Below are 14,145 nucleotides of genomic sequence, written 5' to 3'. Positions count from 1 at the left end.
CCTGGCCTCAATGACCTTCCAATCTACAGGGCACAATCTTCCTCCTGCTACCTACCTGTCTACCCTTTAGCACACCAGGGAAGACACACCTGAGGCAAGGAAGTTTCTCCCCAATAATGCAGTTGCACCATGCCCCAGGCTTTCTTACTCCCAGAAGTTGGGTGGCTTCTTAACACCCTCTAAAAGATCCCTTTCAGGTACTTAAATACATCTAGGTCCAGGTTACTAAGAATAATGAATCCCCGGAAGTTATGCAAATCTGACTTGCATAGTTTCTTTGGACTGGAACCAGTTACCATATTTTACGGAATCACCACTTTGAATAGTGTGACTTCAAATTCAAGAGATTCATTATTGGCACCAGTCTGGACCTTCCTATAGGTTAATAGAAAAGGATTATAAAAGAAGCAATGGTATAGATTCAAATGACGGGATTCAAATTCCATCTGCATCAGTTACTAGCCACAGCCTTAGACCGGTCATTTAATGTCCCAGGACCTATAAGAACTTTTTTTTTTTTGTATGATTGTCTGTAAATTGCAGGAGACATCAGAAAATGTCTGCTCATTCAAAGTTCTGCTATCCACCTTCCAACAACACTCAGTGGCTTGCTTGTGAGGGCAACTGAGCCCACTAACCCAACACTTATGGTCTTTCCCCCAGATTCTGGAGCCCCGCTTCAGTGGGGACACACTAGCCATGCTTCTGAACATTCCTCCTCAGAAGACGCTCCTCCGACGCCATCTAACTACCAACTTCAATGTCCTCGTCGGGCCTGTGGCCCAGCAAGAAAAGAGAGACATAATGGCATCCGCAGCCTATTCACCACTGACCACTACTGCCAAAGTCCGGGTAGGTCCCCCACTATGAGTGTGGGTCCAAGCATGGGGCACGGCTTTGTTCTCCTAGAAGGTCCTTCTCATTATAGAGATGTCATAGTAGCTCATCAACCCAGAAGACTTGTGTCCATGAAATGATTACTTCGTTGTGTCTAGCTTCTAGGACCAGCATCAGTTTAGATTTTGTAAAATTGGAACTGTTTGGGCTCCTTCCCAGTCTTTGCCCAGCCTAACCCATTTATACACTGAGGCACTAAGGTCTAAGGTGCTGTGGGGGCAACAAGAGATATTACGGGCCTTCGAGGAACTCTTCTGGTTGGGGAAATTGTAGAAGCACCCATGAATCAACAGTGAGCCTGGGCGTAAACCTGTGAGCAACAGGTTATTTGGCACTAACTCTCCTTATGTATTATATATTATGTTATGTAACTCTCGTGCTAGAAGAACTCATAGAAGAGTTTTTAGTCCTCAATGAGAACTACTAGAGACATAGACCAGAGAAAGCATTTTCTGCGTAGGATTAGTTATGTAGAATTCATTAAAACAATACCAAAAGTTTTCTTGTGCCCCCCATAACATGAGACTGACATCAAAGCCAACTCTGCAGTGGTACTGGGTATCATGGGATTTGGGCTTTGATTTTCCCCCAAAGTATTCCATGCATAGTAGATGCTGAATAAATCTTTAGTGAGTGAATGAATGAATGCATGTTAATGTTCTTAGATCTGACTTTCTTAGGTCTACCAATTAGCTTTTCTTTTTCATGTGGTCTTGTCTTGGTTGTGTTTTAGCCAAAGAAACTAGGATTTTCACACTTCGGGAATATGAGAAAAAAGAAGTTTGATGAATCTACAGACTACATATGTCCCACGGAGCCAAGTGAAAGTGTGAATGGCAATCACAAGGCTTATGGTGGCCACAGCCACCAAGGCCTCCCCCCCAGTCCTGGGGAGGAACTGGACAAACTGGATCAGGTGGGATGCATCAACTGATGTCATTGTCATCTCAGCATCTCCGTGCCAATCCCACAGCTTGCAAATAACACCGTATTACCTACCGTATAACCTCCAGCCTCGTATGCATGAACTCACCAAGAAAAATCAGGCTTTCAAAACCCAGAAGCATTTTATCTTGACACCAAATTTGCCAGTCAACTGGTTGTGGTTCTTTTTTTCTTTTTAAGTCAGTGCTTCTCCTGTCTCAGCCTCTCTGTGCATCAGTGCCTTTCCTGAGGACAGGCTGTTAAGACTGTTACTAGAGGCTAAGAATGGAAGGAAAATGGTTTTAAGAATAATGGTTTTTTAAATGATTCTTAATGCCCATACCCTGCAGAATCTGCACAAATATAAACACTATTTTCATTTTAAGATGTATTTAAGTACTATGAACATAAATATAAATAAATGTATAAGATTTTGTTCTAGTTAATTTGTACAGAAGATTGGGGATAAATACACTCACATACACATTTTTAATAGAACTTTTTTTGTCTTTATTCTAAGCAATAGCTGGAAGACAATGATTTTCCCCCCACTTTTAGATGCAAAACTAACAGAAATCTCCTGTTAGACTTTTCAGCTTTGTTGTTCAGTCACATCTGACTCTTCATGACCCCAAGGACCATGCTATCCTTGTGGTTTTCTTGGCAAAGATAATGGAATGGTTTGCCATTTCCTTCAGTGGATTAAGGCAAATAGACGTTAAGTGACTTGCCCAGGGTCACACAGCTAGTAGATGTCTAAGGCCAGATTTGAACTGAAGTCTTCCTGAATCCAGGCCCAGCACTGTGTGGCTCTAGCCATCTCTATACATACACATACATATTTCTTGTTCTGCACAGCTGGATTATAAACATATTAAGCATGTTCTGAAATTCTGATTGCTGAGATAATTCAGAAAGAGTCTGTGTACCACTAGCAAAAAGCATAATGCGAGGGAGGGTTTCTAACCTTCTGATGGTTTGTTTATTTTAATGTGGATGGTGTTACTTCTTTGTGGTAAAATAATTAATGTTCCGCTGAAAAGAAAAGCACTTGACATAGAACTTAAACATCTGTTGGGCCAGGAGGAACAACACAGATGGTCTTCTAACCGTTGTACAAATGGGAAATCAGAACTCCAAGAGAGCAAGGCCAGCCCTGGTCCATGGACCTAATAAGCTCAGCATTTGTGGATCTGAGGAGGACAAAACAGCCAGGATTTTAGCACCCAGGTGTAGAATGCTCATTCCACCATATTGCTCGGCCTCCTTGCTTCACCACAGAGGCCTCAGGTCTAGCTTCCTGGCTATTAGATGCCCCTCTGCCCCCCAGCCCTCCACATTCCACTCCCTCCAGTTTGTACCTCAAGGTACCTTCCACCTCCATGTTCCTAAGTGATCCAGAGGCAGCAGAGTCTCAAGGCAATAAGTATCAACACTGAGTTTTTTACCTCTTGTGTTGTGTATGCCTAGAAGCCTGCCAAGTCCTCATAAGGAAACCCCTTTATGTCTCTTTTTAAACCATGTGTGCCATGTCCTAGCCAATTCTCTTCTGTCTGGATGTTTTGGGAAGCCCTTAGAGTCCAGCCTGCACCTGAGTGTGAGTCTCCTCTATTTGAAAACTTCCAGTCACGGGGAACTCATTACTTCCTGGGGCAGCCAAAATTAGATTGCCAAAATCTTCCTCTATGCAACTTCTCCCCATCACCAGGTTCTCTGAGCCAAGCCAAGCAGGCCCAATCTTACAGGATGACAGATTTATATCTGGAAGGGACATTACAGGCCACCTAGTCTAAAACTCCCCCACTTCACAGATGAGCAAATGAGGTCACATGCTAGGAAGCATCAGAGATGAGATTTGAACCCAGGGCTTCCTCTCTCCAAGTCCAGCATTCTATTCACTACACCTCATTGCCTGCCTTGCATGATAGCTCCACCCCTCAAGTATTCCCTTCTCCAGGTTACACGGGGCATCCTGGGATGCCCTGTATATACACCCTCTCTTCCTTCCTAGTGTAACAGAAAGAATTCTAGGCTTGAAATCAGGTTTGAAACCTTGGCTTGAACCCTGGCTCTGACACTAGCTGTGAAACCACAGGCGAGTTACCTGACCTCTATGATTTTGTTTCCTTCCTCATCAGTAAATCAGAAATAATCCTGGCAAGTTGCAGCCTCAAGGGTAACTGTGAAAAAAAAGACTATGGAAATAGGTGAAATTCATATCATTCATCTGGTCTCCATATGGCCCGATTTCAAGGCCCTCTGCCATGCTGGCTGCCCTTAATTCTCCAAGTTGCAAGGTGCTTGCCATCATGTGACACCCACAACTGAACACAAAGCTCTGGCTGTGGTCTGGCCAGGGCTGGACAGCACGCTTATCTTGATGAAGCCTAATGTTGCATTAACGTACTTGACTCACATGTCACCTCTGTTTTCAGACTAGGTCTACCATTCACATGAGCTGTGACCAGCCCGCTTCCAGCTCCCGTGACCCCATTGCAAAGCCCTACATCCCCTATATTTCTGTATTTTCTGTATGCTAGCCTCTTGATCTTGTGAGCCCATGCTGTACCTAAGTGTGGGTCAATGCTGCCCTCTAGAGAAGAAACTGGGGAAGGACACTCAGTTCTAACGAATATGGCTGGCTTGGCTCTTCTCCACTGGAACGTTCAAAGGGAAATGGACAGACCTTTCCATAATCTGAACAGTGTCCTTTGCTATACTCTATCCTCTGTGCTACCTGGAGGGCGGAAAGCCTGGTTCCCTTTTCTTGTGCTCGGTATAGATGGGGAACAGGAAGTATAGCAGGATGGGGAGGAAGGGAACGAGCGCCCTTTGACATCAGGACCCCTGTGTTCATGCCTTATGGTTGATTTTTACATGCTCTCCTAATTGCCCTTCCTTTAGGGCATAACATCTGTGTCCCTGAAGTACATTGTCTGTTTCTAACCCTGCTGTCTGATGCCCAAGAGCTGGCATGTCTACACAGGGGAAGGGGCTGTGATCACAAGATGCGACTAGGACAATTGCATGCATACTGCTTCTTGAGAAGCTCCATCTGAGTTTCTCTCCATCCTTAATGCTTGGCAATGTCAGTGGTCCAGACCCCAGGGGAGTTCAGAGGTCAGGCACGCTGGCAGCAATGCCATGGCTCTCGGATGCAGACTGCCATTCATTCTCTTTCCAATGGCAGAAGTCCAGGCAGGTCCATGCAACAAGCTAGCCAGAGTGTTGGGCTAATACAATCTTCCAGTCTTTAGAAACGTGAAGCATTAATAAAATTACAGAACAAAGTAACAACTCTGACCAAGCTGTCACCACTTATTGCCAGTGGCAGTTAGAAAACCACATTACCTAGAACTTCCTCCTTCCTCTGAGTCTCTCACAGGGACATCTGCCTGCGCCTGTATGTCTGCATCTGGGGGAACCACTAGCCGAGCATGAAACTGGCCAGCACAGCTCAATACATACAATGACACATTACCAGAAGCACTGTCTATACATGTGTCTTAGAAACTGGCTTTAAAAAAAAAGTCTCTCCTTTGTGAATAATATATATACTAGAAGTCCTCCTAGAAGACTCTCCCCTACAGAGAGACCTGGAGTCAGGGAATCAGGCCCTGTGATGTGTCTGTCTGTGAGACCCAGAAGCATGCCTTGCACAGCCTGAAATGAATGGCCTCCTTGCCTTCTCTGATGATGCTGCTGGATAATTTTACAGATGGAGCCCTCAGAAGGTACAGTCCTACAGATAGGGGTCATCTCTCAAGGCATTCACAACCTCACGGTACGTACTGACCTGATACTTGCTCATCTCACCCCTCCCTCATCACAACGAAGGGATGGAATCTGGAGGTCTGGAGCTGGCCACAATCTGTTCCTCAGGGCAGTGTGTTGTCCACGCCAGAGGCCATACTATGACATGGTTTATGAACCTGTGTCTGTGCAGACTAGCGCTAGGAACAGTACTCAGCCTTTCCATTCTATTCAATTTAGCAAACATTGGTTGAGAAATTACTGTGTGCCAAGCACTGAGCTAGACAATAGAGTTATAAAGATAAAACCATCCCTACCTTCGAGGAGCTTATGCATGACTGGCTTTCTAAGATTGGGCATGGGAGCAACACGGTGCAATGAGAAGGGCACTGAGTTTGAAATCAGATGAGTCAGAGGACCTGGGTTCAAATCCTGGCTTTGCCATTTATTCTCTTCGTGACCTTGGGCAAGTCACTTTAATTTCTTTAGGACCTCATCTGTAAAATGAGATTGACTAGATGACCTCTCAGGTTCCTTCCAGCTCTAAATCTATGATCCTACCATAGGATCATATCTAAGGAAACCCTTGAAATCCAGAGGGATAGAGCAGGTGGGAAAATGGATAATTTCCATCTGCACTTTGTAGCTAGGGCCCAGCGTTCCAAGGCATCGTGCAGCAGTTCACTTGACCCTAGCATAGGATGTTCACCGTATAGATGAAAACACACTTTTTGAAGTCTGTGTCAGTATGCTAATTAAGGCTTCTGTCATTAAATTCAATACTGATGATAGTCTTTCCAAATTTATCCCCTATCATTGTGAGCAGCCTACAGAATTCCCATCACCTACCTACATGCTGACCAGCATCAGAGGTACGATATTGCCTTAGCTGGTAAGCCCAGGAGATTTCCATGTACTCCTCTGGGGAGTTAGAGCAGGGGGCTAGAGAAAGAAGAAAGGACAGCATGTTGTAGGTGGCATGTGTTCCAGGGTGATTTGTCTCTATGCTTGGCGTACAAAATGGGCAGCAAGAGCTACAAAAAAATTGTATTCTTGTATTTGTTTTTTGTATTTCATGGGTTTCTCACTCACGATCTTTGTTTATTTTGGTACTAGGTTTCTTGTTGGGGGATTTGTTCATTTTTGGTTTTTTGTTGTGGGTTTTTTACCTGTTGCTATAATGGCCAAGCTCTTAATTTACCTCCGATAAATGAACATTTAAATAAACTTGTCATTTAAAACATTTTGTCCATCTTGTTCTAAAAAGTAAAGTCATTACTAAACTTGCCAATAATTTTGTATGAGGCATGTAAGGGGTACGGTAGATAGAGCGTAGGTTCTAGAATCAAGAAGACGTGAGTTCAAATTCTGAATCAGAAACTGTAGAGAAGTGAACCTACAGGGAACTAATAGAAGTAGCTGGTGGTACGTTAGACCTAGCGCTGGACCTGGAGTCAGGAAGACCTGAGTTCAAAACTGGCTATGTGCCCCTGGGAAGATTATTTAACCTCTGTCTACCTGTTTTCTTATCTGTAAAATGGGGGTAATATTAGTACTTACCTCCCAGTATTGTTGCAAAGATCAAATGAAATAATATTTGTAAAAAGTCCCTCGTGCAGTGCCTGGCACATAGCAAGTGCTATCTGAATAATTATTCCTGTCCCTTCTCCCTTTGTGAGGATGAAGTGAGGTGATATCTGTAAAGCATATTGCAGCTCTTTTTTTTTTAATTGGTAATTGGGGTTAAGTGACTTGTCTAGGGTCACACAGCTAGTAAGTGTGTGAGGCTGTAAGTCCTCCTGACTCCATAGCCGGGGCGCTATCCATTGTGACGCCTAGCTGTCCCCGAGCACATTGCACTCTCTCTTAGAGCACTAGATAAATGCTAGCTATTGTACTTATTGTTTGCATTCTCATTCTTGGGGTTATTACGTGTTTATTTGACGTGTAACCAATAGAAACTTTCTGGAAACAGATTTATCATTAGACTTTTCTGATTTAAGTGGACATCCGCTATTATATATTTTCAGACTGTGCTGAACCAAGAGGGGCTACTAAAATGAAACTCTGCTTCTAATGCCCACGAGCAGAAGACCAGAAATGTTTGTTCACCAAGACCAGAAGCACTAAGTACAGCCAAACGCTTCCAGATGTCTGGGCCAAGCCAAAGAGTGCAGCCTGAACATTTTCTTGTCCTGGTATGTGGCACTCATGGCCAAGGTTATGGAGCCTAGAGTGATCCAAAGATGCCGTTGTTTACTAACAAATAGTCACTTTCGGAAAAGTGATACAAAATGTCTTGTGATAAATCAGATACAATTTAGAGAGTCAAAATGTTTCTGTTGTATTTGCCGCAGTGTTCGCTATCGACCAAAACTTTAATGTATTTGTATTTTTGCAAAGGGCCTGGAGCCTCTAGTCTTTGTATCGGAATTCTTCCGCTCAGTGCAGGGGGCAGAAGAGCTAGAGTCTGATTTATCAACAGATGCTATAAAGTTGCTCTGCCTAATTTCTGCTATATAAAGTCTTTGATGCTATCCTTTGTGAGCAATGTTGGATTGAATGATAGGCAGACTTGAAACTGATTGACCAGATCCAGAGATTGTTGCTTAATAGTTCTCAAAGTCAACCTGGAGAGCCTCTATACTCAAACACCCCAGGGCTCTGTCCTTGGCCCTATTCTTTGTCAATGACTTGGAAGAAGGCAAGGATGGCATGCTTATTAGATTTGTGGACGCCTGAATCTAAATAGAATAGCTAATGTGTTGGATAACAGCACCTGGGTCCAAAAGGATCTCTGTACATTAGGACAAGGGAATGAACCAAGCAGATGAAAATTTAATGCGGTATGGCAGGTGACACTGGGTTCTTCTCCTCTCCATTCCCCAGTCCCAATTAACAAAAATCTGTTTTCTCTCTTCACTTCCCCATACCCATTGAAAAAGAAGAAGAAAACTCTTAACAACAAATATGCATTGTTAAAACAAATCTTGCCTTGGTCATATTCAAAAAAATGTATATCTCATTCTCTCCACCCCACCTTAGTCCATCACCTCTCTGCCAGGAAGTAGGGAGCATTGTCATTGGTCCTGGAATTGTGGTTGGTCATTGTGAAGTCTTCTCTTTCAGTTTTTAACAATTGACTGTACAAGTAGAGGGTGAGAAGGATATAGGAAAACAAATATAAGAAAGACATAGAGATTTTAATGGGTCACAAGCTCAACATGTGTCAACTCTGCAATGGGACAGCCAAAAAATTAATACAATCCCAAGGTAAATGAGCAGAAGCATATTATCCAGGACAAGGGAGACAGATAGTTGCCCACTATTCTGCCCCACTCAGACCACATCTATAGTATTGTATTCCATTCTGGCAATTACCCTTTAGGTAGACATTGACAAGCTAGGATGCCCAGAAGAGGGGCACCAAGAAAGTGAGGAGACTTGAAACTATACCATAGAGGGATTAGTTGAAAGAACAAGGGAAGTTTAGCCTATAAAAAGAAAACTTGGGGAAGAAGGGTGGAATATGATAGCTTCTTCAAGTATGTGAAATGCTATCATGTGGAAAAGGGGTTAAATGTGTTTTGTTTAGTCTTAGAGGGCAGAACTAGGACCAGATGGTTGGAGGTCAGTGTCCTGCTTACATAGTGGACACTTGATAAAATATTTGTTGAATTCAGTTGAAGTTACAGTTCAATAAAGGAAAAGTTTCCTAACAATTCAAAAGTGCAATAGTCTGTAGGAACCTCAGTGGCAATTTTCTAGGGGAGCCTGGATGACCACTTGTCATTTCCAGATAGGCTCCTTGCGCAGGTTTGAGGTGGACTAGATGGTCCCATAAGTTTCTTCTGACTCAGATCCAGTGATGGAAAAGTAAGATTTATGGTGTAGCTCTTGCCCCACAGCTTAATTGCATTTGAAAAAGCAAAGAACTGGCCATTTCCAATATCAGTGTTGAAAACCTACGTCCTTGGAGATCTAGGGACTAGAGTTCATGGGAAATAACAACCTACTATTTGGGACACTTCCTGATCTGAAACAGCCCCCTTTTCTTTTTCTTTTCTTTTTTTCTTTTTCATTCTTTTTTAGAAAATGCTCGCTTTTCTTGTCTTAAACAAGTAACAAGTGTAAAGGCAGTTGAGAATAAATATATATAGGTTACGACTGTCAACAGACAGCACTGGTTTGACAAGACACAAATACACATATTTTTCATTTCTCTTATCCTGGGTCATTCATGGGCAGCTGTCCTGTAAGGCATTGCAACTTTTCATTCACCAGTTCATGACATAACCACAACTTCCTGATTTAACTCCAAAGTCACATGATGCAACCCTCACCTTGCCATGCTCCTCAGTGCATCAGATTTAGACTTATGTGCACAGGTTCATAGCTGGGGCTGTTCTTTTTAAGCAGACTTGCCATCACCTAGACAAATTAAGGCAAGGTCCCTACATACCTGCTGACATGTAGTGTTAACATCTGTAGGCTTGAACAATCATGTCAATGTTATCTTTATAGTATGTTACAGGCACTGGGAGGAGTGGGGTCGGTGAGGGACCTCTGAATTTAAAAACCCGAATGAAACATGTTATTTCCAGGAAGAAAGAAACCTTAGAAAAAGGAGAATGCCAGTCTAAAAGGAGATGAGGGAAGTTGGCCGAAACCTTGGCAAGGTATGAACTAATAATACAATCATTGATAATTTCAGTAGAATTACTTGGTAAACCTCCAGTGGTATTACAGTGACAGGCTTCCCTAGTAGGCCCCAGACAGTGGTCCAGTGCCTCAGCTCCATCCAATTTACTCAGCAGGATCCAGAGGACCTTTGCCTAATAGGCCTCAGAGGATAAAATTGCTTCAAGGCTAATTGGTATTGAGACTGTGATGCCTGGAATGCGAGTTTAACAGAAAGAAGAGAAAATTCTCATGGCACAGTATGCCAGTCAGTACAAGATGAGTTTTCCAAAGTGAAAGAGAGGTCTGAAATTTCTCCAGAGCCAACAACAGAAATGAAAACCGTGAAGCAGCCAGCATCCCAGTGGAGAGGTTTGTGGGGGAAGATAAATTACTTTCATTACATGGAAGCATAAAGTAGTGTTCCATTTGACAAGATGCCTGAAAGATCATTCATTTGAACTGCTTGTCTGGCTATTTGCTGAGTCTGATCAGCTTGATGGTGGACTTTTAAGACCAGTCCTCCTTTGCTGACACTCTTCAAACTGTCCCAGAAAGAATAGAATGCAAAATGAACCAGTGCATTGGGACACTAAGGCACAGTTGTTGGAATTGTGAATTGATCCAACCATTTTGAAGAACAACTTGAAACTGATTAAAGGGCTATAAAACTGTGCTTATCCTTTGACCCAGCAATACTACTACTGGGTCTGAATCTCAAAGAGGAAAAGGACCTATATGTCTAAAAATATTTATAGCAACTCTTTTTTGTGGTGGCAAAGAATTGGAAATCAAGGGGATGCCCATCAGTTGGGGAATGGCTAAACAAATTGTGGTATGTGGTTGTAAGGGAATACTATTGTGCTGTAAGAAATGAGGAGCAGACAGACTTCATAATAACCTGGAGACTTACGTGATCTTATGCTGAGTGAGGGGAGCAAAACCAGGAGAACATTCCAGACAATTCCAAATACTATCCACATCCAGAGAGAGAACTGATGAACTCTGAGTGCAGATTCAAGGATGGTTTTTTCACTTTCTTTATTTTTCTTGCTTCTTTGGTTTTTTGCAACAAGGTTGATATGGAAATATATTTTGCATAATTTCACATATATGGTTGACATCACATTTCTTGTCTTCTCCATGGATGGAGGGGAGGCAACCCAAATTTTTTTTTAAAAAAGAAATGCTTTAAAATAAATAATAAATTGATTGAGAAGCAAGAAAAAAAACCCAACCAGTGATAGCTATGGATGACTGCAGACATGATGTACATTGAGGTTGCCATTAGTAGTGAGAACACGTTTGCATGTACCACCATCCAAACAGTGTTCTGTGGTCATTCTGCATGTTTGCAATTGCCCAGGTACCAGCATTTCCATGTGCCTTCATGAAAGGAGCTGACACTAAACTTTAATACTCTCCCTTTGAAAAATCCAAACTAGAAGCTGAAGACTAATTTAAAATATCAACCAAGAATCAGAAGAACTAGGTTCCAGTGCCTCTTCCGCCCCTAATTTCTTTTTTTTTTTTTTAATGATTTCTTTTATTGGATATTTTTTTTTAGTTTTCAGAATTGACTTCCACAAGATTTTGAGTTACAAATTTTCTCCCCATTTCTACCCTCCCCCCCATTCCAAGATGTCATATATTCTGATTGCCCTGTTCCCCAGTCAGCCCTCCCTTCTGTCACCCCACTCCCCCTCCCCCCCATCCCTTTTCCCCTTACTTTCTTGTAGGGCAAGATAGATTTCTATGCCCCATTACCTGTATATCTTATTTCCCAGTTGCATGTAAAAACAACCTTTTTATTTTGAGCATCTGCTTTTAAAACTTTGAGTTCCAAATTCTCTCCCCTCTTCCCTCCCCACCCACTCTCCCTAAAAAGGCAAGCAATTCAACATAGGCCATACATGTATCATTATGCAAAATACTCCCATAAATAGTCATGTTGTGAAAGACTATATTTTGCTCCGTCCTATCCTGTCCCCCTTTATTCAATTTTCTCCCTTGACCCTCTCCCTTTTCAAAAATGTTTGCTTTTGATTACTTCTTCCCCCTATCTGCCCTCCCTTCTCTTATCCCCCTTTTTTATCCCCTTCCCCCTACTTTCATGTGGGGTAAGATATCCAACTGAGTGTGTATGTTATTCCATCCTCAAGTTGAATCTGATGAAAGTAAGATTCACTCATTCCCCCTCACCCTGCCCCCTCTTCCCTTCCAATGAACTACTTTTTCTTGCCACTTTTATGTGAGATAATTTACCCCATTCTATCGCTCCCTTTCTCCCTCTCTCAATACATTCTTCTCTCATCCCTTAATTTGCTTTTTTTTTTAGATATCATCCCTTCACATTCAACTCATCCTGTGCGCTCTATGTATATGTATATTCCCTTCAACTACCCTAATACTGAGAAAGGTCTCATGAATTACACACATCATCTTTCCATGTAGGAATGTAAGCAAAACAGTTCAACTTTAATAAGTCCCTTATGATTTCTCTTTCTTGTTTACCTTTTCATGCTTCTCTTGATTATTGTGTTTGAAAGTCAAATTTTCTATTCAGCTCTGGTCTTTTCACTGAGAAAGCTTGAAAGTCTTCTATTTTATTGAAAATCCATATTTTGCCTTGGAGCATGATACCTAGTTTTGCTGGGTAGGTGATTCTTGGTTTCAATCCCAGCTCCTTTGACCTCTGGAGTATCATATTCCAAGCCCTTGATCCCTTAATGTGGAAACTGGTAGATCTTGTGCTATCCTGATTGTGTTTCCACAATATTCAAATTGTTTCTTTCTGGCTGCTTGCAGTATTTTCTCCTTGACCTGGGAATTCTGGAATTTGGCAACAATATTCCTAGGAGTTTTCTTTTTGGGATCTTTTTCCAGAGGCGATCAGTGGATTCTTTCAATTTCTATTTTACCCTCTGGCTCTAGAATATCAGGGCAATTTTCCTTGATAATTTCTTGAAAGATGGTGTCTAGGCTCTTTTTCTGATCATGGCTTTCAGGTAGTCCAATAGTTTTTAAATTATCTCTCCTGGATCTATTTTCCAGGTCAGTGTTTTTTCCAATAAGATATTTCACATTGTCTTCCATTTTTTCATTCCTTTGGTTCTGTTTTATAATATCTTGATTTCTCACACAGTCACTGGCTTCTACTTGCTCCAATCTAATTTTTAAGGTAGTGTTTTCTTCAGTGTCTTTTGGATTTCCTTTTCCATTTGGCTAATTCTGCCTTTCAAAGCATTCTTCTCCTCATTGGCTTTTTGGAGCTCTTTTGCCATTTGAGTTAGTCTATTTTTTAAGGTGTTATTTTCTTCAGTATTTTTTGGGTCTCCTTTAGCAAGTCATTGACTTGTTTTTCATGATTTTCTTGCATCACTCTCATTTCTCTTCCCAATTTTTCCTCTACTTCTCTTACTTGCTTTTCTAAATCCTTTTTGAGCTCTTCCATGGCCTGAGACCAGTTCATGTTTTTCTTGGAGGCCTTTGATGTAGGCTCTTTGACTTTGTTGACTTCTTCTGTCTGTATGTTTTGCTCTTCTTTGTCACCAGAAAGAGATTCCTAAGTCTGAGTCTGAATCTGGGTCTGTTTTTGCTGCCTGTTCATGTTCCCAGCCAACTATTTGACCCTTGAGCTTTTTGTAAAGGTATGACTGCTTGTAGAGTAGAGAATACTTTGTTCCAAGCTATAAGGGCTGCTGTTTTCAGAGCTACTTCTACACAGCAAGCTCTGCCACACCAGCGCTCCTCCTCCCTCAAGAACCACCATCCCGGACTGTGAGTCAGATCCAAGCAGGCTCTGTACTCCCGCTCTGATCCGCTGCTTATTCCTCCCACCAGGTGGGCCTGGGGCTAGAAGCAACTGCAGCTGGAAGCAGCCCCAGAGCT

The 14,145-nt window shown here is 42.2% G+C and overlaps 1 protein-coding gene across 14 annotated transcripts in view; it reads left to right on the top strand.

Annotated features, from left to right (window-relative positions):
• PPFIBP2 (PPFIA binding protein 2) overlaps positions 1-9,296 on the top strand; it is a 221,504-nt gene extending 212,208 nt beyond the window's left edge. For 8 of the 14 annotated variants that reach the window (XM_036762539.1, XM_036762535.1, XM_036762544.1 and 5 more), the window contains 4 exons: positions 664-852; positions 1,631-1,813; positions 5,540-5,605; positions 6,401-6,818. In XM_036762539.1, the coding sequence (XP_036618434.1) occupies positions 664-852; positions 1,631-1,813; positions 5,540-5,605; positions 6,401-6,463 (501 nt within the window). In that variant the 3' untranslated portion in view covers positions 6,464-6,818. Of the gene's footprint in view, positions 1-663; positions 853-1,630; positions 1,814-5,539; positions 5,606-6,400; positions 6,819-7,604 lie in introns of those variants that run through there. The other 6 variants (XM_036762541.1, XM_036762537.1, XM_036762547.1 and 3 more) reach the window with 2 other exon arrangements.
• Positions 9,297-14,145: the final 4,849 nt, after the last annotated feature.

This window comes from Trichosurus vulpecula, chromosome 6 (assembly GCF_011100635.1).
Source record: "Trichosurus vulpecula isolate mTriVul1 chromosome 6, mTriVul1.pri, whole genome shotgun sequence".
NCBI classification, from domain to species: Eukaryota; Metazoa; Chordata; class Mammalia; order Diprotodontia; family Phalangeridae; genus Trichosurus; species Trichosurus vulpecula.
This window is presented reverse-complemented; position numbering and strand designations above follow the sequence as displayed.